Source organism: Atractosteus spatula, chromosome 5 (assembly GCF_055471065.1).
Source record: "Atractosteus spatula isolate fAtrSpa1 chromosome 5, fAtrSpa1.hap1, whole genome shotgun sequence".
Taxonomy (NCBI): domain Eukaryota; kingdom Metazoa; phylum Chordata; class Actinopteri; order Semionotiformes; family Lepisosteidae; genus Atractosteus; species Atractosteus spatula.
In genome coordinates this window covers 12,444,466-12,471,876 of record NC_142710.1, presented here as the reverse complement: position 1 = coordinate 12,471,876, position 27,411 = coordinate 12,444,466, and the positions used below count along the sequence as shown (strand labels likewise).

General features: G+C 46.8%; 1 protein-coding gene across 1 annotated transcript; it reads right to left on the bottom strand.

The window, feature by feature from the left end:
• Nucleotides 1-7,305: 7,305 nt before the first annotated feature.
• Nucleotides 7,306-23,150, bottom strand: LOC148834139 (myosin-7-like). Its single transcript, XM_088916740.1, has 38 exons — nucleotides 23,137-23,150; nucleotides 22,150-22,353; nucleotides 21,685-21,828; nucleotides 21,172-21,328; nucleotides 20,327-20,354; nucleotides 19,860-19,981; nucleotides 19,644-19,780; nucleotides 19,420-19,483; nucleotides 19,204-19,302; nucleotides 19,015-19,118; nucleotides 18,704-18,842; nucleotides 18,402-18,520; nucleotides 17,925-18,074; nucleotides 17,500-17,694; nucleotides 17,086-17,395; nucleotides 15,150-15,223; nucleotides 14,803-15,008; nucleotides 14,601-14,724; nucleotides 14,325-14,461; nucleotides 13,985-14,240; nucleotides 13,646-13,888; nucleotides 13,374-13,550; nucleotides 13,100-13,245; nucleotides 12,927-13,017; nucleotides 12,455-12,844; nucleotides 12,219-12,345; nucleotides 12,019-12,137; nucleotides 11,733-11,929; nucleotides 11,358-11,541; nucleotides 11,088-11,253; nucleotides 10,849-10,973; nucleotides 10,385-10,693; nucleotides 10,063-10,266; nucleotides 9,684-9,980; nucleotides 9,327-9,431; nucleotides 8,668-8,763; nucleotides 8,425-8,559; nucleotides 7,306-7,434 (listed from the first exon to the last, which is right to left on the bottom strand). Exons 2-38 carry the CDS (start codon nucleotides 22,342-22,344, stop codon nucleotides 7,414-7,416), a joined length of 5,892 nt encoding a protein of 1,963 aa, XP_088772866.1. The 5' UTR covers nucleotides 22,345-22,353; nucleotides 23,137-23,150; the 3' UTR covers nucleotides 7,306-7,413.
• Nucleotides 23,151-27,411: the final 4,261 nt, after the last annotated feature.

Sequence of the window (27,411 nt, the reverse complement as noted above, 5' to 3'; positions counted from 1 at the left end):
CTACCAGACCCCAGGGGTGAAAACAGATCGTGGCCCGGGTGAATTGGGTCCCGAAGTATAGCTCGAGCCCGGTTGTGGCAGCGGTCGAGATCTATCTGGTCGATGGAGGGTAGCTCGGTCCCAGTGATTTTCTGGGCAGACCTCACAACCCTCTGTATGGCTGTTCTGTCCTGTGGCTCCACCATACCACACCGTAACACCACCGGGCAGGGCACTCTCAATCGGATTACGGTAACAATTGGTGAGTGTTGTCTTGCTCATCCCCCACTTCCTTAACTGTCTCAGGAAGTGAAGGCGCTGGTGGGCTTTAGTGAGGATGGCAGCAGTGTTCTCTGGCCAGCTCAGCCTCTCAGTGATCTGGAGGCCGTGGAACCTGAAGGTGCTGACAGTTTCAACAGGAGCCCTGTGAATGATGATGGGTGTGTGACGTCCTCTGCCCCCTGAAGTCCACTATAATCTCTTTTGTTTGATCACCAGCCTGCCTGGCACAATTGTGTTGAAGGCTGAGCTGAAGTCAATAAATAACATCCTGGCACAGGTGCTCCTCTTGTCCAGGTGGTCAAGACTGGTGTGAAGGGCCAGTGAGACAGCATCGCCCACTGACCTATTATTCCTATAAGCAAACTGCAGGGGGTCCAGGGAGTCCAGGACAGAACTGTTGATGTGGCCCATCACCAGTTTCTCCATGCACGTCATGACTACTGAGGTGAGTGCCAGCGGGCAGTAGGCATTCAGACATGACACCTTGGTTGCTTTAAGCTGTGGCACAATAGTAGTTCTCTTGAAGCACAGTGGGACAGGAGACAGGGATAGTGACATGTTAGATATTACAGTGAAGACAGGGGCCAGCTGTGCTCCGCGTGCCTTTAAAACGCAGGAGGAGAGGCCATCAGGACTGGCAGCCTTGCGTGGCTTCACCTTTCCGAAAGCTCTCCGTACCTCCTGTTCAGACAGCTGCAGCACAAACTCCCCAGACTCACTGGGCGTTTTGTGTGAAGGGTCCGTGTTGTGAGCGTCAAACCTCGCATAGAAGTTGTTTAGTTTGTCAGCAGCTGTTGTTTTAACACCCATTTGTCCTTTATAATTAGCGACAGCCCTCAGGCCATTCCAGAGGCGCGCTGTGTTAATGCCCCCACATTGTGATTCAAGCCTGTCTCTGTCGTCCCTTTTCACATGTCTGACGGCCCTCTCCAGGTCACAGCTGGCTTTCCTGTACAGCCCAGGGTCTCCAAATGCTCTTTTGAGGAACAGTATGCAATGGAAAAGTGTCGTCCTTCAGATGAGATGTAAAACGCAGCTCCTGACTCTCTGTGGTCATTAAAAAATCCCAGGATGTTTCTTGAAAACAGTAGGGGTGTTACCCCCAGCGTCCTGGCCGAATTTCTCCACGCTTGGCGTTGGCAGGAATATCATGCCTGCCGGGGGGGAGGAGCAGGCTGGACGGCCTTCAGTGAGAAGCAGGAGGCAGCGAAAATAAGAGCGATGGAGTGAAGGACAGAGCGCAGGCCACCGGAGACAGGACGGCCCTAGTTTCTTGCTTTGGCTCATGCCTGCTCCCTAACTGTATGAGGCAATTGTTAAATGTGCAGCGCTACTGCTAATGCTAATGCTAATGCAGAGCTGTGGCTCTGCGGCTCAGGATCTGCGCCTGTGGCTGGAAGGTTGTTAGTTTAAATCCCGCAGCCGGCAGAGGAATCCTACTCCGTTGGGCCCCTGAGCGAGGCCCTTCACCCCAGCTGCTCCAGGGGTGCTGTATAAATGGCTGACCCTGCGCTCTGACCCCCAGCTCCTCTCCCTGTCTGTGTGTCTCATGGAGAGCAAGCTGGGGTCTGTGAAAAGACAAACTCCTAATGCAAGAGATTGTATAGGGCCAATAAATTATGTTGTGTTATGTAAGACAATGAGGGCAGCAAAAACAACCAATCTTAAAACACAGGATAGCCAGTGCAAAGCTTTCATTTCCTGATTTCAGTTTACACTTGCAGCAAACCAAAGCAAGTTCCATAATCTGGAGTGTCCTCTTTCTTTTTTTTTGAGCATGCATTGCTCTCTCGGCAGCTGTGCGCTGCACTACTGTTCCTCAGATCTGGTACAAGGTAAATGCTCTTCTCTGAGAGAATTCCAGGCACGGTCTATTTCAGATCCTAACAAAGGCAGCAGAGGGATGAGATAGTCTCTTGATAAAAAGGTATTCAGTGTAACTCACCTAGGTGAGGGAATGGCAGTCTAGGCGTGTGGACAGGCTACCCAAATCCCATGAAAGACCCCCCTAAAAACTCCAATACCTTTGTTCTTTTTTTCTTTTTAGCCACATGACAGAGCAGTCTGTCTCTCATGTGAGAGAGCTACATGAAGGGAAGTAAAGATCTGTATGTAGGCGAGTGGGAGAGTGCAAGATTAGGATGTAACCTCCCTTCCAAACTCCTATTGTAAACACACAACACTCGGCTTGTCTTCAAACGGTTTCAGCTATGCTTGCTGCCAGTACAGAGGCAGTTCTGGACTGGTAACTGGAAACCCCTAATTTGTGGGCTCATACCTTAGTTGGGGTGCTCTGTTGTGCCCTGTGGCAAGGGCCTTCACTCAGCAAACGTAACTCGCTTTGACTAAAAGCATCAGATCAGCACGTCCCTCTGCAGTCTTGTCCCACTGGGACTGGACAAGAGACACACCTCTGCACGTACCCCACAGGTATCTAGTTTTATTTTCAAGAGCAAGCGAGTTACATAGTTGGTTGTGATTTTATGTCACAAAAAACCTAAGAATCTGTGTAAAGCACAGCAAGTATGAGACAAGGACACAAACTAGTTTTGAGCCACTCCAAGCACTCCAAACACATGGTGCTGTCATGTGACACCTGTTAGAATCTGCCCCCCCCCCCTTCTCATACTGCAACCTCCTTACCCCCAGCTCTGCTGTTTTCTTTGCATTGTCCTCCAGGACAAATATAACTCTGTGAAATTCCCATCTCCGTGGACCGGCAGGCAGCTCACGTTGTGGATTAGCAGCAGCAGGTGAGTCCTGCAAACAGAAGTTTACGTTAGATGTGCAAAGAGTCACACAGCACCTTCAGCGGTGCTACATCACACTTCCAACACCGGGCCCTTCACACAGCGCGCGTGCTCGAGGGCAGGAGCTACAGAGAGACGAGGTGAAACGTCAGAGATGAAACCAGCTCGCATGTGGTTTCCGCTGGAAGCTGATACCCTTGACTTTGCCTGGGTGTTAATTCACACTCAGTCCCCGAGTGGGGACGTGACAGTAAACGCACGGGAGATTAAATGACACCGCAGATCAGTGACAGGATGTCAGACAATGTGACCGTCGCGGTTCCACGCGGGCTCGTGCCCTCCGCCACCCGTTCTGTCCCGCAGCACCTGGGGCGCGAACCCGGGTCTCCGGCGTAACGCAACAGGGAACCAGCCGCATGAGCTAAAGGAGACTTCCCCCAGCCCAGGCAGCTGAGGTCCCTGCTACGCGCAGGGAGGGCGCTGACGTCACCGTATCCGAACTAGCTCCGCTACAAGGTCATTAGTGACACTGCATTGCTAGTAATGGAAATGGAGCCAACAAATGACTCTTCCTCTGAAAGGCCTCTTGAGCTGACCTGAGTAAGGACAGGTGCAGGCTCCTGTATGAGGAGCAGGCGGAGGCCCGGGCCTCGAGAGCACGTGAGCCACAGGCCCTCGGGGGGCTGCCTAGCCCTCCTCTGACCGGGGGTGCTGTCTGCCGGGGGCACGCGGTCGGCAGGCCTGACAGGCGTGAAGCGCGTCTGGACACGCATCGGCAATAAAATCTATTCCAGATCCGCGGCTCTTGAATGTTTGGCGTGCCTTTCCATTAACATGCCCCGAAACAGTGCAGGCGGGGTGTCAGAGGGCAAAGACCGAAGATCCGCCCTACAGAGCGAAGACGAGATCTTCACGTGACGTGTGCAGGTGGCAGAGGGAAAGCAGAACGTGTCTGCCTGGCCTCTGAGACATTTCGACTGAGTGTCTAAGCATCCCTAAAAACCAGCATGCAACCCGTTCTGTCCACACTGATGTCAGAAACGTACAGCATGTGGCTCATTTTATCTTCATCTTATTCTGAATTTTTTTCCTGCTAATTTCGAGCGGAAACAGAGACAAGAAATACCACACCCAGAAAAGGACAAAAATCACATACAGGTAGGGATGTACTGTATCAATAAAATGATGCATTATTCTTTTTATTAATCATTTTCTAACTGCTTTATCCAGTGCAGGGTCACTGAGTGCAAAGCAGGGTACACCCTGGACAGAGGGCAATGAACCTACCAGCATGTCTTTGGGCTGTGGGAGGAAACCCATGCAAACACAGGGAGAGCATGCAAACTCCACACAGACAGAAATTGAACCCAGGGCCCCAGTGCTGCAAGGCAGCAGCAGCACTAACCACTGTGCCACTGTGCCACCCTGCCACCCGTAAAAATATACGTTCTAAACACTGTAACCCATCTGCAATCTGGAAGTACTGCGCTTGTACCGTAGAAATCGCTCTTTCCCGGAGTGGCTGGGAAGAGGAAGCGCAGTGCGATTATCACAGGATCACGGAGGCCCTCCTTCTCGTCTCCTCTCCCAACTCAATGAACACATCCAGGGCCTCTCCGGCCAGCCGCGGGGCCAGCACTTCTTTCCCGCCGGCGGTCAGGAATGCGCTCATTAAGAGGAGCTTTTCCAGACTCCGGGTAAGCGCCTGTGAGTAGCGAATCCTTCGCGACACACGCCGTGCTCTCTTCACCCCTTGAAGTGCCTTTATTTTTGGCCCTCCCTGGACGGCGGTGTAATCTCGATCTGCACAGATAAAGCCAGCTGTTGAACGGGGGTTAGAGCAGTGGAGTCCACTGGGCTGTTCCCCGCTCTCCTTGCCTGTGTGGCAGGAGTGCATGCCACCGCTCTGGGCTGGCAGGGGGGCCCCGTATTCGCGCAGTACGGGGCCCTTCCACAACACAACCTTGTGCTTGTGCGCCCCGTCTCCCAGCACTGTCGCCTCCACGAGCTTCACACACTTCGGGAGAATTGCACATCCGAGGCCGAGCTGAAGTGTAAGACCAAACTGAGACCAAAGTGCGTTTCAGAAAACATATCTTTTTTTGAGGATTTGAAAGATAGTGTTTTCAATAAAGCTGGGTTTCCTGTTCAAGAGATGTTTGCTGTGAGCCGCTTACTCTTGTAGTTTACAAAACACTGGTAAGACCTTCCTTTCGATTCCTGCGATCAGTTTTCACCACCACACTACAAAAAGGACATTCTAGCCTTAGAAAGGTTTCGAATAAGAGCAACGAGAATGATTCCTGATCTCAGGGGAAGGTTGTGTGCTGATAAGTTGAGAGCTAAATTTCTTCAGTTTACAGCGAAGCAGAATGAGTGGGGATTTGATCCAAGCTTATGAAATCCTAACGGGTATAAGAGGGTGAACTCAGCGGAGTATCTTACACTCGGTAGTGAGCCACAGACATAACCACACACAGTAAGAGGTTTGTATTGCTTTTGCTGCTGTAGGACTGCAACTAAAGTGATGGGCATCGCAGTGTGTGCGGCAGTGTAACAGAGAGCACACAGAGCGCCTCTGTCCTGGTCAGTTCGGTGTACTGGGTGTGGTTCAGCTGTGTGTCCACTCAAACGACTTTCCAGCTACCTGCCAGGCTGTGAATGTGGCAGCAGAGCTCTGGATCAAGTCATCCCTGATCGTGGCTGTGGTTTCAGAGCTGTGTGTTTATCCCCTGCCACGGGGTGTTACAGTTTCAGCTCTACGGATCACATTTTAGTTTGTGCACATATCCCAGAAACACTGAGTTACAGAAAACTGATACGCATGAGACTGTCTGAAGACTAAATAAGTATAAAACCACAGACTCACCAAGGAAGGGGTTTAAATGAATGTAAACAGTGACTTTTTGCAAAATACACTATTGATTGGCATCGAAATAAAGATTTTGGAGATGCTGCAGTATTATCCAAATATACAGATGACCCCTTTCTTATGAAGTATTTGAAACAACAGATATACCTAGCCACTACAAATCGGAGAGAGTTACATCCCCAGGGTAGAGCAGCTAACTGATTTCTTATTTGTGGATGTCCTGAAAGTGGATGGAGACTGAATTTGAGACAAGATCTAAACACATGTGATGAGATGCCGATAAATTGCATGTTCCAAGCTTTCTGAGATTTGAATGCAAGTATTTTCCCATCAAAGCCAGGTGTGCCGATCAGCAATGTTCCCGAGTGTAAAAGTAAAAAGCAGGTTCCAGCAGTGAACCCTTTTACAATGTTAAATGAATTCGAAGCAGCTGTATTTGGAGGGTCATTCTAAAGTCCCAGTACTGTACAGTTGGGAGGTATGGTCTAGAAGGGTCAGTTGTTTTATGTTTTACAACAACATGTTTTGCCTCCAATACCTGCTACAGGCACCATGTAAACCCCATCATCAAAAATACAGTTTTACTCTGTTATACTGACAGAGTGTACACCGTTTTCCATTGTGCGCCTGTTTCCTAACAATGTCATAAAGAATTTGAATCATTCTAGGCTATAGATATATTCTAAATTGTATGAGTGATCACCCTTTGTAAACTTTTGTCTGTCTTCAATGGTATCAACAGGCTGACCCTCCTCTTTGAGGATAATTCTGTATCAGATGTATTTTACTGTTCCTTCACAGACCACAGACCTGCCCTGGCAGAACACAGACAGTCCAGCTTTGACATGCTCAGTGCAGTCAGCGGGCACACAGTCCATCAAGCATGTATGAACTATCCAATTTCTCCTGGGACATTCACACACAACGTATGATTCACAGACGTTAACTGGATGGTACTGTAAGTTTAGAAATTGGAGATTTTTTACAAGCACAGTTTTTCTGGTGCAGCATATATTCTTGCACCTTGTCTCTGTACGTACAGTAGTAAGAGGCAGGCGACGGTGAGAGACAGTGGGGTGGTGTGGTGGCTTGGTGGCTGGAAGGTTGCTGGTTCGAATCCCGTGGCTGGCAGAGGAATCCTACTCCGTTGGGCCCCTGAGCAAGGCCCTTAACCCCAGCTGCTCCAAGGGTGCTGTATAAATGGCTGACCCTACACTCTGACCCCAAGCTTCTCCCCCTGTCTGTGTGTCTCATGGAGAGCAAGCTGGGGTCTGGGAAAAGACACATTCCTCATGCAAGAGATTGTATAGGGCCAATAAAGTGATCTGATCATAGTTGCTGGGAAGACCTTCACTTTTTACAGAAGAGTGCTAGGGTGTCTGTACAATTACACAGATACATGTTCTTAAACACACTTGATCGTTTTGAAACCAGTTTTATTCTACAGAATTAGAGGAAGGGCAGAGAGAAAGCAGAGGGGGACTAAAGCACAGCAGACTAGAGGTTTTCAGAAAGGTCCATCTGAGAGCTTCACTCTTCATCATGCCCTTTCTGTCAGGGAGAGAGGGAGAGTTGGAGAATCAGAGCACAGGCAGAAAGAGAAAGGTTTAGCACATGGTTTTATCACAAGTTTCACAAACATTTCCACACCTCAGTTTAGAGCTCAATCAAAAGCCACAATTATAAAATTAGAACGAAACTCTCAACATTCTCAGAACACAATATAGGTCAGTTAAATGTGGGATAATAGTGGAAAAAGAAAGGGTTTTAGCCCAAAAAAGGCCCTAAAATATTGGTAAACATTTCAGACATTAACACGGAGACAGAGCACAGTGCAGCATTGGCACCAAACAGTGTGAAACAGAGGAGTGTGAGCAGGGAAGCAGAGCCCAGAGCAGTGTGCTAGAGCAGTGTCTAACAGAGCACTGCAGTGTACCACAGTGGGGTACAAGACAAGGCCATAGTACCAGTGTGATACTGGGATATATAGAGACTATACTACACTGATAGGCTGAGAGATCTGGACCTTCTTAGTCTTTTACAGAGACGACTATGAGGGGATCTGATTTAAAATCTGCAAAACCACTGACATTTAAACCAAAACCAGAGGGCACAAGTGGAATCCACATGGAAGTGCATTTAGATCTGAAAACAGGAGGCCATACTCTACACACAGGATGGTGAGAGTGTGGAACAAGCTACCCAGCCCTGCTGCTGAAGCCAGTACCCTGAGGTCTTTCAAGAAATATCTAGATGAGAGTCTGGGATCAATGAAGTGCTCACAATCAGACAGCTAGAATGGATGAATGGCATATTGTAGCTTTTCTTACTGTATATGGTATATAAGTATTTTCAGTGTTTATTTTTTGTCAGTTGACAACCCTTACATACTTGTGGCCAATTCTGTTTCCCAGTTAATACACAAGCAATGTTTGCTTTTCACTTTTGACTTCACATCTCAGCTCATTATTCCCTCAGGCAGGCCTTAAAAGTGACAATGATCAGCACAGTGGTGAGCTCTCAGGCGCCGGGGTCACTGACCTTGGAGCCCACATCACGGGTCTTGGCGCGCAGCTTGTTGACCTGGGACTCCGCAATGTCAGCCCTCTCCTCGGCCTCGTCCAGCTCATGCTGCAGCTTGCGGAACTTGCCCAGGTTGGTGTTGGCCTGCTCCTCCTGACACAGACAGACACACAGCAGCACAGCTGGGCGTCAGCCCTGAGACTCAGGATGAAACACTGAGGCCTGTGCGTCGGTGTGGGGATGGTGTTGTCAGATACTTACAGCCTCCTCAGCAGCTCTCTTGTAGGATTTCACCTTCAGCTGCAGTTTGTCCACCAGGTCCTGCAGGCGGGCCATATTCTTACGGTCCTCCTCCGTCTGTGCAGACACAGGGAAAGTCAGACACAGAACGAGTGTTACTCAGGACACACAGCACTGTCACCACACATACAGGGATTCAAAACAGGCAGAAAATTCACAATCCAGCACAATAAAGTAACATATAAAAGACACAAAGAGGAAACAGTTACACAGGACAAACATAGTTACTTACAGTACAGTCAGATTCAGAGATCACACAGATATGGTACAGTCACACACAGCTCACACAGATACAGCATAGTCAGAGACCACACAGGTTCAGCACAGTCACACAAAGGACACACAGACACAGCACAGTCAGAGACCACACAGATTCACTACAATGTCACACTGGTCACAGAGATACAGTATAATCAGACCACACAGACTCAGTACAGTGTCACACTGGTCACAGAGATACAGCACAGTCAGACACCACACAGATTCAGTACAGTCACACACAGGTCACACAGATTCACTACAGTGACACATAGGTCACGCAGCCTCAGATATACTGCTGTCCGAGGTGCCGTCAGCACAGCATGGTATAAATGGGAAACTGACAGAAGAATAGAAGGTACCTGGTAAGTGAGCTCCTTGATACGTCTCTCATATTTTCGAACACCCTTCACAGAGTCAGTGCCCTTCCTCTGCTCAGCCTCCAACTCATTCTCCAGCTCCCTCACCTGCAGGGTTAATGACGTTAACATGAGTTCTTCTTCTCTCTCATACTGTGTTAATTCAGACCTCTCTATGTAAAAATAGAATATATCTGCAGCTAAACTGCTGATCCGCTACTGGTCCACTGATATTGTAACAAAGGGTGATCGAGTTCTGGGGTATCATATGCAGGGGTACCCAGAATTTCACCAGGCTAACTTAGATAATCATCCTGATTACAGCTCCACACAACAGCGTGTGAACTGTCAGACACTCACGCGGGCCTCCAGCTTCTGGACTTGCTTCTTGCCGCCCTTCATGGCGATCTGCTCGGCTTCATCCAGACGGTGCTGCAGGTCCTTGATGGTCTGCTCCATGTTCTTCTTCATGCGCTCCAGGTGAGCGCTGGTGTCCTGCTCCTTCTTCAGCTCCTCTGCCATCATGGCAGCGTCAGTGATGGCCTTCTTGGCCTTCTCCTCTGCGTTCCTGCACTCCTGCACAGCCTCCTCCACCTCCGTCTGCAGCTGGGACGTGTCGGCCTCCAGCTTCTTCTTCTGGCTGATCAGGCTGTTGTTCTGCCACAGGGAAAGAGGGGTGAGCGTGAGGCTCTACACTTGGAGCCCACACTGTGCGGAAGAGCCTGCAGGATGACAGTACCTGGGAGTAGAGCAGCTGCACCCTCTCGCTGACGTCCAGCAGCTCCTGCTCCGCCAGCTTGCGGGCTCTCTCTGTCTGCTCCACCACTGAGCGCAGCTCCTCCAGCTCCGCCTGCAGCAGGTTGTTGCGTCTCTCCACAATGGCGATGTTCTCTTTCAGGTCGTCATTGACACGGAGGGAGTCGTCCAGCTGCAGCTGAGCATCCTGGGGGGGAAAGAGCTCAGATTAATTACATTACTTTACTAGTATTCTGTGACACTACAGAATAAAATGAAATTTTACATCTGAGATGAATTTCAGTAATGAAAGTAAAGGTTGTCACCTTCAGATGGGAGTGCAGGCTCTTCAGCTGTTTCTGGGCTTCTGCCGCCAGCCTGTTAGCCTGGCTGAGCTGGATCTCCATCTCATTGAGGTCTCCCTCCATCTTCTTCTTTATTCTCAAGGCCTCATTCCTGCTACGTATCTCTGCCTCCAGGGAGGTCTGCAGCGAGTCCACCACCCTCTGGTGGTTCCTCTTCGCCTGCTCCATCTCCTCGTCCTTCTCAGACAGCTTGCGCTCAATATCGGCCTTGATCTGGTTAAACTCCAGCTGGGCTCTCAGGATCTTTCCTTCCTCGTGCTCCAGAGAGGCCTGTCAAGAACAACAGACTTGTGACAGAATTCACTGATTAAGGCAACATCTATCGATTGGGTGAACGTATAATGAAGGACTTGGTGTATCAGGGTGTAGACACGAAGTCTTTCACATGTAATTTGCATAGTCCACACTGAGTGTCAGTCCCTCACCTCTGCCTCCTCTAGAGCAGCTTGGATCTCACTCTTCTCCTGCTCCAGCTGCTTCCTGGCTTTCTCCAGTTCATGGATGGTCTTGCCTCCCTCACCAAGTTGCTCGGTCAGGTCAGAAATTTCCTCTGGGAATCAGGAGGTCAAGAGATATGTCAGCATCTTTATGGATTCCATTCTGATAGGAAACACAGGTTTATTCACCCCCAACATGTCTGTGAAGAGCACACAGCACGTCTCACCTTGCAGGTTCTTGTTCTCCCTCTTCAGAGTCTCCAGGTGCTCCAGAGACTCCTCATAAGCGTTCTTCAGCTTGAAGAGCTCAGTGCTGAGTGACCTGGCCTCCTTCTGGGAGCCCTCCAGCTCACTCTGTGACTCTTCAAACTTCTGCTTCCACTCGCTCAGGATCTGGGGGGATCAGAACAGACCATTGGAAGCACATTGAACACAGGGGCTTTAGAGAGGCTCATTGAGGTCTCCCTCAGATCAGTCAGACCCATGTCCAGTGGTACCTTGTCAAAGTTCCTCTGCTTCTTGTCCAGAGCGGCAGCAGCTGCATTAGACCTCTCCAGATCCACCATCAGATCTTCGATCTCATTCTGCAGCCGGTGTTTGGTCTTCTCCAGGGAGGAGCATTTAGCGTTCACAGCCTCCACGGCCTCCTCTGCATCCTGCAGCCTCTGAGCCAGCTTCTTCCTGGGAAGGAGGAAGGTAGGGAGAGACAGGATTCAGGAAGGATTGGAGCAACTCTGTTAAAAGTGTGTCTTTGATCGCTAAAATTAAATATTTTTCAAACCCTGCATAATGATATATTATCATTTATAATGTAAAAAAATTATTTTGACACAACAATGTGTAATTATATTGGGATTTCAACCCATTCTTACTTTGCATCCTCCAGCTCCTCTGTCCTCTGGATGGCGTCAGTCTCGTATTTGGTTCTCCACTGAGCCACTTCAGCATTGGCCTTGGACAGACTGCGCTGCAGCTCAGCCTTGGCCTCCTGCTCCTCCTCATACTGCTCCCTCAGCAGGTCTGCATCATGGCGAGCAGACTGCGTTGCGTGGGCCAGCGCATTCTTCGCCTGAGGACACAGAAACACACAGAGGACATCAGAGTCTGGGCACAGAGTCCTGCTTTAACACTCTATGGGGAAAATAGCCAAGTAATTACCTTGACTTCCTCTTCCAGTTGTCTCTTGAGGTCCTCAATCTGCTGGGTGTAGGACTGCTTGCCTCTAGTCAGCTGGGAGACTAAAGACTCCTTCTCTTCCAGCTGCCTGGACAGCTCCCCTAGTATGACAACACAGTGGATATGGATATGGATTGTCTTAAGGAGTGTCTACAGAATTGATATTCAATGAACATGCCTACCATTCTCAGTCTGCAACTTGGCTTTCTGCATAGTAAAGTCATTGATAGCACGCTGGCTTTCTTCAGACTTGGTCCGGTACTCATTCATCTGGTCTTCCAGAGTCCTGCACATCTTTTCCAAATTAGTCTGAAAGAGGCAAAAGAACTCGCATGTATGTATTGATGCCTCCAGTCAACCTGGAATAGTCCTATAAGTGACAGACTGACTTCCACATTGAACTGAGTCCCCAGTTTACCTTGGTCTTGACAATCTGCTCCATGTTGGAGACCACATCATCCAGCTCCAGCCTGAGCTCGCTCTTCTCCTTCTCCAGCTTCTGCTTCACCCTCTGCAGGTTGTCTATCTGCTCGCCAAGGTCTGCCACACTGTCGGCATGTTTCTTCCTCAGTGTGGAGGCAGTGGCCTCATGCTGCAGAGTAGCCTCCTCCAGGTCTCTGCGCAGCTTCTGGAACTCAGCCTCCCTCTTCTTGTTCATCTCGATCTGGGCAGAAGTGGCCCCTCCAGCCTCCTCCAGCCTCTCGCTGATCTCCTCCAGCTCCCGGGACAAGTCTGCCCGCTGCTTCTCCACCTTGGCCCGGGCAGCTCTCTCAGCCTCCAGCTCCTCCTCCAGCTCCTCAATGCGAGCCTGGAACAGGGAGAATACAATTCTCATATTTCAGCTCTTGACAATGAGCTACAGTCTCACTGAAACTAGAACATGAAGTCACCTGAAGTTCCTTCAGTTTCTTCTGGAGCTGAGCTGCCAGGGCCTGTTCATCCTCTATTTTGCTGTTCAGGTGGCTGATATCAAACTCTTTCCTGACAAAAACAGTAATATGACTCATATTAAATAATCTTTTTGAAGTGAAATTAGTTTTAAAAGATTTTTGTTTACTCTTACTTCTTAAGCTTCTCCTCCAGTTGCTGCTTGTCGTTCTCCAAGTCCATCACACACTCCTGGGTCAACTTTAAGTCTCCCTCCAGCTTTCTCTTGGCTCTTTCAAGGTCCATTCTTATCTTCTTCTCCTGTTCCAGGGACCCCTCAAGCTGATGAAATAAATCACAAGAGCCATCTCCATTAAGATCTGATATTGCACTTTCCAGTGTTTTTGAGAGGAATCTCCAGAAGAGAAACCCGTGGAGTCAGCAATGCGAAGTAAATCTGAGTGACTCACATCGTCGACTTGCTGCTCCAGCTTGGCCTTGGCTTTGGTCAGCGTGTTCACTTTGTCCTCCTCACTCTGCAGGTCATCCAGAGTTTGCTGGTGAGCCTCCTGCAGAGCCTTCTTCTCTTTGGTCAGCTTGGCAATGATCTCATCCAGACCTGCCATTTCTTCAGTCAGGTTCTTCACCTGTTAGCACAGAGCAGGGACTCAGCAGACTGTGGGACAGACACACAGACAGAAGAGCAACAGGCAGACACACTGAGAGAGTGCTACAGGCTGACCTTGTTCTCAGTGGCGTGCTTCTCCTTCTCCACTTTGGCCAAGGTGAGCTCCAGATCATCAATGTCCTTCTTCAGCTCAGAGCACTCGTCCTCCAGTTTTCTCTTCTTGGCAGTCAGCTCTGCGTTCATCTCCTCCTCATCATCCAGCCTCTCTGTCAGCTCCTTCGCTTTGGCCTCCAGCTGGATCTTGTTCTTGATCAGTTGTTCACACCGTTCCTCAGCATCGCTAAGGTTGTCTTGTTCCTGTCAATAAAATATTCAATGTCATTTGTTAAGGATGCAACAGGAAGACTTACAACAGAATAGCATGTTTAACTTATACTTGATAGAAGATCATACAGATTGAACTTGCAGCTGCAGGTCATTCTTCTCTTGGAGAAGAGAGACCATCTTCTCTTCCAGCTCCTTCCTGCGGGCCTCAGATTTGGCGTAGGCCTCTTTGAGCTTCAGGAACTCCTCCTTCATGTTGGCCATCTCCTTCTCAGCCTCTGCAGACTTCAGCAAAGGCTTGATCTTGAAGAAGAGCTTCATCCAAGGCCAGTTCTTCACACCCATGAAGGCTCGAATGTTCCACTGGATCACGAGCAGGGAATCCCTGCAGGTTATAAATACAATGTTCATGAGGGAATAATATGTTTCACTCAATTACAGATTATCTATGAAACATTGATACCCTTACTTGCGCTCTACGATCTTGTGGTACTCAATTCTTGAGAGAAGACCCCGGGACCTGGCCTGGATTCCAGTGATGATGAGAGACAAGCGTTCATCTCTCATCTCCTCCAGCTGACCCAGCAGACCAGCCTTGAAGAACACCTGAGCAAGAGTTGAAAGGAACTTTAATATTGAGATCTAAATTTCTATATACTGTACTTGTATTTAGTTAATTAGCTCTACATACTCATAAATAATTTACTGTAAAGAGTATTTGTTTGTGACAGGTTCTAATCTTTACCTTAGTGTGTCCAAATTTGCACTGATCATGATCGATGTCCAGTGACGCCAGCAGTTTCTCTGCTCCCTTCTTGCTGTCTATGAACTGGCCTTCGGGGATGGCAGAGGGGTTCAGGATACGGTATCTGTGAAGGCAGCACACACATTTTGAGAAGGCATTCGAAGGCTGTATTAGGAGATATTAGTCCTGGAGTGACTCCTACCTCTGTTTGAAGTCCCCGTACAGGATCCTGTTGGGGAAACCCTTTCTGCAGATCCTGATGCCTTCCAGCACACCGTTACAGCGCAGCTGGTGCATCACTAGAGAATTCTCCATGGCTCCTGGAGTCTTGGTCTCATTGGGGATGAGACAGCGCACAAAGTGAGGGTGGGTGGACCTCAGGTTTGTCATCAGCTTGTTCAGGTTCTCCTGGGGATAGTAAAGTGCTTTTGTAAATCAAAGCCACACAAAATAATTCTAAACAGAACACACAAGTTACACCACAGATATTTGTGATATTTCAAGACTATTGTATGGTAGGCTCCAGTTTTTGAAGTCATAATCTCTCACCCTGTGGAGAGCAGAGACAGTCTGGAAGGAAGAACCCTTTTTCTTTCCTCCTCCTTTTCCTTTGCTCTCTTGAGCTGGTCATGAAATAAAACACAGTTTAGATTTCCAACATCAGGCACTCATAAAACACCTTCATAATGTTTTTCGATGTAAGATGACGATTAACACACTTCAAGCCCTTGAATCATTGCCATCTATTTCATTTGATAAAAAAATAAAAATAGAAAATTTGGATCATTGATACCCATCACATACAGTACACCTTGAACACTAGGCATGCATTAAAATCTTTAGTTAAAAAACAGGATTTACTGCTCCTTTTGAACATCTGTTGCTTCCCTCAGTTTCTGTGCCCCCTCCCTTAAAAAACATTCCATTCTCCATTCTCCATTCTCCATTCTCCATTCTCCATTCTTCATACTCCATTCTCCATTCTCCATACTCCATACTCCATTCTCCATTCTCCATACTCCATACTCTATTCTCCATACTCCATACTCCATTCTCCATACTCCATTCTCCATACTCCATACTCTATCTGTGAGCAGCGATCATCTGCACTCTCAGGTCATCTTTCATGTCCCAAAAGACTGAGGCACAACACACACACACACCTGCTGGTAACAAAAATGTATTCCAAGCATAAAAGACTCATATTACAGTAATATCACTTTCATTAAAATTATTATAATAATAATAATAATAAACTGTATTTTATATAGCGCCTTTAAAGGTGGCTTCCAAAGCGCTTTACAGGATGACAACAACAATAAATAAGGAGAATACACAAGATAAGACACAATGACAACACACAGAGGAGAAGAAGAGGGTTTTGAGTCTGGATTAGAAGGAGTTTAGAGAAGGTGACTCTCTGATATCCTTGGGCAGAGAGATCCAGAGCCTGGGGGCATCACAGGAGAAGGCCCTGTCACCCCTACAATGTAGATGGGCTTGGGGGACAGTAAGGAGACCAGAATTAGAAGAGCGAAGGTTGTGAGTTGGGGAGTAAGGCGATAATAGTTCAGACAGGTACTGAGGTGCCAAGCCATGCAGAGCCTTATAGGTGAGCATGAGGGTTTTAAAGTCCACACGTTTAACGTCTAAACTATTAGTTTCTTAGTTTTCAAACTAATGAAACGTTTCCTCTCAGATATGTAACCAACATTTTAATCGTTTCTAGCCCTCTGGTATCTTATAATATATCCTACTCTTGGGTAAATAAAAATACCCTTTTGGCATCAGGGCCGGGACTCTGTAGATAGACCTGAAATCTTTGACATATCAGGTGTGTCTGTTTCAGTGAGTAAGATTATTCCTCGATCAGTTCATGGTTCATGTGTGGTAAAACATATTTATCAGTGTGAAAGGATTGCCTAAAGATTCAACACAATTTCAAACAGACCGTCCTATTCAATTTCGCAAAGCAGGTCAATAATACCCTTTCATCACTTGCACTATATAGGTGCATTAATTAGTGGACTAGATAACTGGTGTAGGATTAGTAGGCACATTGTCACACGGGTGCAGTTTAGTTTTTTTAGTTATAAAAAGGGCATACACAGTGACAGTGGTATGCATTTTAGGGGTCACGGTAAGTGTTTGATGATATGTGTGAAATCGTCTACAGTTAAATTGATTTAATATATTTTATTAGATTTCTTCAGGTCTTTGTGCATTTTAATATGCTCAGGTCCTGTGAACCATCTTATATAGGTTGGGGCTTACCACATCCAGAATTCCGAAAATTACTTCAGAACTGGTACCCTTTAGATTGGCTCACCTGAGGTTGTCTTTATTAAGGAAACTTTTAAAACTTTTTCAAGCTAAATTCCCCTGTGTACAATTTCTGATGGCAGGGCTTAGTCTGCCATTTTTCTTCAGAAACTATTACTTTGGCTGCACCGGACATGGGGTGAGACGGCTGTTGTGGGTTTACCTGATTCTGCACCGGCATAGTTGGAGAACAGGTTGCTGAGCAGCTTGACAGAAGACTTCTGGTACAGCCCCACCACCGTCTCATTCAGGGGGTCCTTGTTCTTCTCCAGCCAGCCATTGATGTTGTAGTCCACGGTGCCAGCGTAGTGAACCAGGGCAAAATGTGCCTCTGGTTTCCCCTTGACAATCCTGGGTTTATGGAAGTTGTTGGATTTTCCCAAGTGGTTGTCGTACAGCTTGGCTTTAAAGGTGGCATCACTGGCCTTGGGGAACATGCACTCCTCTTCAAGGATGGACATGATACCCATGGGCTGGAATGGAAGGAACAGGTGAAACACTTTGTTATTGTTGAGAAAGCTGGGTGATATGTAAGCAATTCTTGACTCTCTTTGATCATTAATTTCTCTTACCACACATTTAACCTATATCTATGGCCCACCTTCTCGATGAGGTCAATGCAGGCCTGCAGGTCCATGCCGAAGTCAATGAACTCCCAGTCGATCCCCTCCTTCTTGTACTCCTCCTGCTCCAGCACGAACATGTGGTGGTTGAAGAACTGCTGCAGCTTCTCGTTGGTGAAGTTGATGCACATCTGTTCAAAGGTGTTGAACTGCAATAGAAAGGGATCACATGAAATTGATTATTTAGCAATTGTTTAGTAATGCTAACGCATCTCAGGTAAAAAAACATGGGGTTCTATGTGAGGAACCTTGAGTTACTAAACATCAAGAGGGTCCACATTAGTTGAAGTGCACTGTTGAGAATGTTTCATTTTCTAGATGTTTCTGCATAGTTCTGTTAAAAAAAATTATCAGAGAATTGCAGCTTTGCAACACTTACATCAAAGATCTCGAACCCGGCGATGTCTAGCACACCGATGAAGTACTGGCGAGGCTGCTTGGTGTCCAGGGACTGGTTGATTCTCACCACCATCCACAGGAACATCTTCTCATACACTGACTTGGACAGGGCACCAATGGAGTTGTACACCTGGAAAAATATGAAGAACAGAGAATCATGGAGGCAAGTGGCCAGGGGCAAGTATTCTGTAATTTGCTACTATAATAAAATAAACATCACTCTATCATACTTGAATATGGTACAACCATAATGAAATAGTCTATACATATTAATAACATGGTCCCTTGGTATGGTGCTTGAACCCATGAATGCATCAAATCAATGAGATGTGTTTATTTTGAGTGCACAATACTATGAATCAGATAAAATGAAATGAAACTTACTTCATAACATGAGTTAACAACTTTATGAACTTCTTCCTTGCTGTTGTTGATGATCATTTAAGAGAACACTGACCTGTTGGACATTCTGCCCCTTGGTGACATACTCATTGCCCACTTTGACCCTGGGGTGACACAGACCCTTCAGGAGGTCAGCAGAGTTCAAGCCCATCAGGTAGGCTGCCTTGTCAGCATCTGGGAAAGCAGGAGAAACTTTATCTTAAAGAAACTCTACCGTAACATTTATTCTTGGGATGAATTCTGCTTCCTCATAAACTAATTTCTAAGACAATCTTCATGCATCAGTACCACTTGGCCATAACACAAAACCTTTCTGAGAAACATGTGAATGGGAAAATAAGGAAAACTCAGGCCTACCCTCAGTGCCGTCAGACTCTGCCTGCTCCTCTCGCTGCTTCTGCTTGAACTTCATGTTGCCGTAGTGCATGATGGCTCCAGTCAGCTTGTAGATGCCGTTCTTCTCATCCTGAGTGAAGCCCAACACATCAAAGGCGCTCTGCAGGACAGGAAAAGTTAGGTGTTGCAGCATTCTATTCTATTCATGTTTTCAACAATTAAGAACGCTTTTTCAAGAAGATAGGTGAAACATAGCTCAATCTACATCACATTATTGAACATTAATACATAATTCTTCATCAATGTCACATTGAGCTAATCTTGTCACTCACGTCTGTGGCCATCAGCTCCTCAGCATCATCAATGGACGCCACTGTGGTCTCTCCTTGGGAGATATAGGTGTAGTCATAGGGGTTGTTGGTGATGAGCAGCATCTCTAGAGAAGAGAAAACCCAACTGTCAGACCAGGTGCTGGTGAGTCTCTACAATTCACACTCCAGAGAACAGACTGTAGTACTGACCCAGCAGCTCTGGCTTCTTCTGGGACAGGATCTGGTAGAAGATGTGATAGTCTCTCTCAGCCTTGAGCTGGAAGGTCACACGAGACTTCTCCAGCAGATCTGTGAAGATCAACACAACGCAACAGATAATTTCGGAACAACTATTTGAAATGTTATTACATCAAGAAAATATGGTGCAAAATAATTTTCCAAATTTAAATAAAGAGACTTCCTTACAGGTCTCAATGTCTGCAGAAGCTAGTTTTCCACTGGCTCCAAAGTGAATTCGGATGAACTTGCCCTAAATTGGTGAGAAAAACCCATAAAATATGTATATAGGATGCCATCTATTTGAATTTAAATCAATTGTCGTCATGCAACAATGAACTTTTCTATCCAGTGTTAGTGAATGGTCTTCAAAACAGTTATGATGTTAGGTATCCTTAATGTGGGGTACTCACAAATCGCGAGGAGTTGTCGTTCCTCATAGTCTTGGCATTGCCAAAGGCCTCCAGGGCTGGGTTGGCCTGGATGATTTGATCCTCCAGGGTGCCCTGGAAGCAAACACATGTACAGACTGAATGTTTGCCAGTGAAACCTGTCAGTGCTGGAACTGAGCTCACACATAACTGTATTCCTGACAACCCTGCACTGCAGGATAACACCAGGATCAGAACCAGGATCCGGACCCACCTTGTTAGCGGCTGCTGGGTCCTTTTTTCCCCCTGCTGCTGCAATGCTGGCGAAGTACTGAATGACCCTCTTGGTGTTCACAGTCTTCCCAGCACCGGATTCTCCACTGGGGACACATTGACAACAACTGCTCAGGTTCCAACCATTCAATCCCAGATCTTTTCAGTTTTCACTAGTGGTTTGGTTTTACATCACTAAAGTTTGGAAAATATTATATTATTATTATTATTATTATAATAATAAATAGTAAATTAATGGAATTTTGTGTGGGAGAAATGTGTGCAGTCTGAGCTCTCCATTTCTGGGGAGCCAAGTGGCCACTGACACACAGAAAGGCATCTAGCCTTTCACTACTGTCTGGGTTTGCGAACACTTTTACAGACCACAGCACATTGCTGATGTACTGGAGTCTGCACCAGCAATAATGGACAATGGTCAATTAAAGACTTACGTGATCAGGACAGACTGGTTTTCCCTGTCTAAATAAAAAAGAAGAAGAACTGTTAAAACTTCTTGTTTTTGAAATTAAAATAAACAGTAGTTTAGTCATTCTTCATTCCCAGGAATGCTAAATATTTTAAAACTTATACAGATGGGGTAATGGGGGGTTGTGTTTTTCATTGTATGCCCACCCAAGTAAGAATCACCAGCAGTGTCATGTGATATTGGTTCACTTTTCAAGACTCGTACTGCATAGACAGGATGAGAAAGGGGAGACCTACTCTTCCAAAGTAACACTCAGTCTTCTGATACAATGCATGTACTGCAGTGTGTCACATATTCCACTACAGACCTGTAGTTGCCCAGGAGGTCACAGGAGTTTGTCAGAAAGCCAAGTGTAGCCCTGGCCAGCTAATGGCAAAACTGCAGCAGTGGTGCTCAACCAATTGTGAGCCACTGTTTGGGGAATCCTGGTCACAGCCTGCTGGAGACGAGACCGCCAGCTCAAATCCCAGGGCTCTACCTCCATTCAAAGCAAGCCCCTTTAATGCTTGAGTCACTCAGGAGCTCCAGATTCATGTGTTTTGTGTCTGTATAGTTTGTGCACTTCCTAATTACACCCTAGTGTTGCACAGCTATCTTCACGACGTTGAGCCCTCGGTTTTTTCCCTACAAAGGAAGTGATGTAGTTTTGAGGACGTCAGGAAAGAAAGTAAAATGGAGGCACAACATGAAATTCCAGTATCGTCCGTGCCTGGTATTACCATATGTGTAGAGGTAGTGTACAACGTGGTACTTCTGTGGTTAATCAATAAAACGATTCACTCTCGAGAATCCCAGGGTGTTAGTGCCCACCTGCCAGCATGTACTGATAGGCGTTGTCAGAGATGGAGAAGATGTGGGGAGGAGCTTCTTGTCTCTTCTTGCCTCTGTAGGCAGCGACCACCTCTGTATCGTACACAGGCAGCCACTTGTAGGGGTTGACAGTGACACAGAACAGCCCAGAGTAGGTCTGCAGGAGAGAGGTAGCACCTAGGGGATTACACAGGCTCTACAATCCTAGCTTAAAATACTACATTCTGCAACTGCGCTGTGTCTTCGTAAGAGGAGGAATCAGGTATGTGTAACCATCAGTTGTATCTATAACAACCTTCAGTGGTGGAGACCAGTTTCAATGAATTGGAATTTGTTCTTCACATTCTGTCAGGTGGAACAAAGGTGAGCTGAACTAAAAGATTAAAAAAAACACATTATGATGAAGAAATGTATACATATAAGCTGGTTAATTCACTTTTGACATGAGCTGTGGTGATCAGAACTTTCTGCTCTTTGCTCTCTGGGTATAGTGGGTGAGCGAACTCTACTCACGTAGATCATCCAGGCTGCGTAACGCTCTTTGAGGTTGTACAGCACAGCGGGCTCGTGCAGGAAGGTGAACATGACCATATCTTCGATTTTATCGAACTTGGGTGGGTTCTGAGGGTGGGCATCAGAGGATTTTACTGTGATCGTCTGGAAAACAGGGAACCAACAAAGCTCTCTCTTACATCGGCACAGCTGGTGACAGCAGTATCGACAAACACACATTGAAAATTGGGACTAATGAGAAGGCACAGCAAACGTCTTCGTCTGTCAAAGCGGATGTTACGGATCATTGTTTGATGACCAGCCATGTCTAAAACTTTACAACTTTACACAGATTTAAGTCACAACAGAGTTACGACTCTAAAATCACAGGAGTATCTCTAGAAAGCTACAGATACGGATGTAAAAGAGTCTAAAATGGAGCGAGCTAGAGGAAACGACTGGCAGCTCCGTGTGCAGGTTCAGTACCTTGCCTGCCTCCGTCTCGACGGTGACTTTGTCCCCGTCGCGGCTGACGATCGACGCCTTCACGTACTCCTCCGCGGGGTCGGGTACGAAGCACTCCTTCTTCATGTCGAAGGGGCGAGTCTGCGCCTCCAGACGCTCCTTCTCCGACTTGCGCAGGAAAGGGGCAGCCGCCCCGAACTCCGACATGTCAGTCATGGCTTATACCTGCGACAACAGCACTGCATCACTGCGATGCGCTTGCCCAGGGAGCCTGTGTTAAGCAGCATCAAGCCTGTGAGTTGGCGTTCTGTGGCCTCTGTCAAAGAGCTTATAGGCTTAAGTGGCTTTACACAGCTTCACTGCAGGTAAGGATATTGGCAAAACAGCACCCTCAGTGGAAAACAGTTTTTGAAAGACCGGCAGGCTAGGACGGAACTGATATTCAGAACTTGAAAGAGAAATAACCATCCATCCACGTTCTAGCTGCTTCATCCAGTTCAAGGTCGCTGGGGAGCTGGAGCCGGGCTCAAGGCAGGATACACTCTGGATGGGACGCCAGTCCATCACAAGGCACAAACACACAGACACACACACATTCGCACCAGAACAGAGCAAGGTTTCCCAGAAGCTATTAACGTACCAGTATGTCTTTGGGCTGTGGGAGGAAACCCACAAAACACAAGGAAAACATGCAAATTCCACACAGATAGTAACCCCAGAATTGAACACAGGGCTCCAGCACTGCCAGGCAGCAATGGTAACCACTGTGCTACGGTGCCACCCAAGGAAAATAACACTTTTTATTAGCATTTCTTCATGTTTATTACAATAAGGTTTTTCACAAGAAAACTTAAAAGTACTCCCTGCTGTACACAGCAACCCTTCACCTCATTGACAAGTGGTTATCAAAACGGGTTTCAAAACAGCGCTGCAAGAGAAAAAGGCTGCTCTGTGGCATAAGGTAACCTCCTAGATCCAAGAGATTTTAAAATCAGTAGCCAGTCTTACCTGGTGTTGTGTCGTCCAATACTGAAGATCAGCAGAGAGCTCCCTGAGCCTGTGACAACACACACACAGAGAAAGACAGTGAGTCTCAGACATGAACATTTGCCTTTTCTCCTCGACTTCAGTGGCTCTGCCTTTCACGAGCAGATTGGCCAGCAGATGGCAGCACAGCAGAGCTTTGACTCAGAAGCAGCAGCAGGTCCGCTCACTGCTTACTGGGTGTTAGAGCTGTGTGTGGAAAAGGCTGGCAGAAATGAGGTTAGAAACCACAGCTCCGCAGTGGCATCTGCACACTTGTGTATATTAGAAGCCTCCCTTCATTCGAAGCCTGAGTGAGCCCTCCCCTAGTAACAGCCCGCCGTACGTACCTTCAGCCGCTAACGTCTCGCTGTCCAGTCCCTGCTTCTCTTTATAAAGGAAGCAAGCCCCCCCACATTTGGAAATGGCATTTCAGGAAGCCGTAAAAGCATTGTGTCACAGACAGGAGGGGCCACGAATGTTTCTGTGTACCTATGAATGTGTTTTATGTGTATGTGTTTGCATATAGCTCCGTATGACGTGTCACTGCCACCGACGATGTTTCAGTCCTTAATAGGTGATCGGTGCCAAGTGATTATTTCATTAGGGCACAAGGGGAGGGCACAGAGGACCTAGTAGCTGCCAGTAGCAACAAGAGAATGTACTGTTCAGAACCAAAGGAAACAATAGATCAGACAAATGGCTTCCAATAATCAAGAGGACATTTATTGGATAACCTTGAGCATGAAACTACTTGACAATGAGAGGAACGGGGAACCTCTGACAGAATGTGCTGGCGGTAGGGGTGGGGGCTGGGTTTGTCAGGAGGATCATTCAGGGGCAAAGAGACCACCTCAGTGCTGAAACGATGCCGGGCTGAGCGCCAACGCCGCGGCTGCAAATGAGAGATGGAATGAGATGAGCTGAGAGCCTCTCTCAAAGGGTCCAGGTAGAGGCGATATTCCGATTGTGGCCAGTCCAGCACATGCCTCAGACGCTAAAAGACAATGCATACAGTGGAAGATGTGAAAAAATAAACCTGTCATGTTCTAAATATTAAAAGTAAGGGAACAGGAAAAGACAAAGTATGGTATCTCAGGCATCATTAGTCACCATTAATTTAGAAAAGGCAGATCTTGCTTAAATTAGCCCGTTATTCTTCTTTGAATCAAGCAACCACAGCATAGGATTCAGGTCATAGGATAAGATATTTCATTTTTAATCTTGCTAACTTCCACATCAAAGAATAATTATCACACTGAAAGTTATAGGCATGACAACGTCAGGTATGCAACGGCGAATGCTGAAGAAGCTGCAAAAGAAATTGAAAAGGACTCGGCAAACACCCAGCAGATTATATTTAATGGAACCAAGTGCAGAACGTTAAATGCAGGCAGCAAAAAGAAACTGCAGTGTTTTGGGAAGGTGGCCTCTCCAAACCAGTAGACTGCAATTTTGAGGATTCTAAGCGGGTGACAAGCAGGAGTCTGAGCTGAATAAAGCAACAATACAATCATTAGACATGCAGTAATTTCAAAAGGTGCCACATCCTGGGAAAGCTCAAGGCATTCTCAGAGGCTTCCAACAAGGTGATCCACCTGGACCTGCAGTCCAGTGTCGTGCACAGGAAGATACAGACAGGTGAAGCAATGTCTCCAGCTGATCCTCTGTGTAGTGTAGTGGGGCTGCTGGTGCAGACAGGCTGGCAAGCATCACGCATTACCCAGGTTTGTGGTGCAGGATGAAGCGTGTGCTATCTTACATGTAAAGCACTTCAGGATCCTTTTTCATCCTTTGGTGGCGAAAAAGTGCTACCTACCTACACAGGAATTATTATTCTAATTGTAATAACCCCAGCTGTGGTGGATGGGGTTAATGGTTAATTGGCTTCTGGGAAAACTGGCCCTGGTGGACTCACCTGCAATGGCTACAATCTTAAGGGGAAGAGACATGCTGAAGGCCTGTCAGCCACAGGCTCGATAACAACAGAGAAAGACATATCAACATTCAGCCCACTCCTGGAGCAAAGCTCCTACAGAGCTACTATTCCTGAGGAACACATAGTACAGCAGCTTTCACGTGGCTAAGTGAAAGAGAAGGCAGGGAGACTTGATTCCAGTATCAGACTTCTTAAAGGTACTAACAAATTCAACCCAATGGAGAACAGTAATACACAAACAAAAGCAGAAGTTCCCTTCGAGGACTGAGGCACTCTGGTACACAGACTGATGTGGGAGTCTGGAAGAAGCTACCTTGCCCACCTGCTGAAGCGGACGCCTGGCTCCCATCAGGAATTGTTTGGACATTGTTTGGAATAATTCAAGGACAAGATCCTTGAATTAATTACCCACTGACAGCCAAGTGAGCCAGACGGGCTGAATGACCTCTTCTCATTTGTGACAATTCTAACGTATTTAAACTTTTCTGTCTTAATTGTTTTAATGTGTAAATTACACCATTCCCTTCCCGATCACCCTTATCCAAACCACTCCCTTGACAAAGGTCTTCCAGTGTATACAATGGGAATGGAGACTAACTCTAGCAGAACGCAGTCCCTTAGTTGACCACATAACCATGAGGCTGGTGTTGGAGGAAGGCAATATATGAAAACAATAAAAACGGCATAAAAAGGTAAAAAAAACAAAAACATCATCCAAGGAAAGTGAGGTTAGGATTTTTTAAAAAAATTTTCCACCCCTGAAAGGGCTGTGCATGGTGCAGAAGGAAGGTAGGATGTGGCAAGATGGCTCAACTACATTCCCCAGAAGGCTGCTGGGCATGCTCTACTGCCCGCCATCACCTGTCCAGTCCATTGGAGACAATTTAAAGTCTCAGTTTTAAAGCTTTAAAAACCAGGAAACAGAGGCAGCCAGCATTCTGCATCTGCTGGAAGACTGGGAAGTACTGTACTGTACATCCACTCAGATTCGTGCCAGTTATGGAGCATCAGTGGAAGAAGTCAGAATGAGAAGCAGAGCGAGGTCAGGAGGTCGGAGCTCTGGAACCCGAATTAACGTCGCAAACGTAGAAGGCAGATGTTTTTCAGATCAGGACTGAAAAAAAAACGTTCAGTGGCCCAGCTCAGCTCTGCCCGGCTCTAAATGGGGAAGGGCTGGAGGAGAAAGTTCAGCTAGTGTTCTTAATGAACTACGTCTTGCAGTTTCTCACACTGTAAATAAATGATCTTCTTTTACCTTTGAAACAGGCTCAGTGTGTCTGGGATTCAAGACATCCTTGACCCGCTGGGGCCAGTCTGGGGCCCTGCTACTACAGTTTCTCCTGGTGCTGGACAGAATTGAAAGCCTACAGTCTCTTCTCCTGTGTTGAGATTCACATCTTTTACACCGAGAACGCAGCACCGCAGAGTTGATGCTGTGCTGACAAAAAGTTAATCTGTGGACTCACTGTGAAAGAAATACCACCCAGTGTCCTGCTCACATGTTTGTAAAGTGGCACTGTTAAAAACCTGACCTTAATAAAAATATTTCAGCATTACGGACAGCAACGGATGGAAACAAGTTGTTTTTGTCTTGTACTTAAAAACCGAACCGAACTGTGGGTGTCAAAGCAGAGTTAGTCCTTCTTGAGTTTCTTTCCCTACAACAGGAAAATGGGCTGTCTGAAATGACGGGCTAATTTCTTAAGCCCAAGGATTAGTGAAGCAGATGAAAGGACTTGCTACCGTGCTGTAAGGAAGAGCACTGATGCAATGGCCAAGGACAAGGTCAGTGCTGGCCTGCTCTACATGGTGGGCTAGTAAAAACTCAGCGACCAGCTCAATATCATCAATATGACATTGTTTCCTTCCCTTTATCCTTGCGTACAAAGATAACCCTGTGAAATTCCTGCCGAGTGCCTCTCGCTGATTGAGGAGGACAGCTTGAGAGGCCTAGACATTATCTACAGCATTTGTACGGGATCAACAGCAACAGGTGACTATCAAAGAAAAGGTCTTGTTATATTTAAATAAACAGCGTGAGGTGGACTGTGAATTAGTCACGTCCGGCTTGAAAAAAGAAACTTGATGCTGACAGTTTCTCAAGTACAAGAATAAAAATGGCCATAGCTACTTTTGAAATGGTCCCTTTCGTATCTTGGAGTTAGAGGTACAAAACGGTGTAATTCTGCTTTTAGGACGCAGTCCTTAAGAAATATTACCTTCCAGGGTTTCACTTATGTTGAATTAGATTCCATGTCAAAGTTTTCTCGTGGACATAAAATGTTTATTGTCAATGACAGAACCTGCCGCTTAATGTGCTA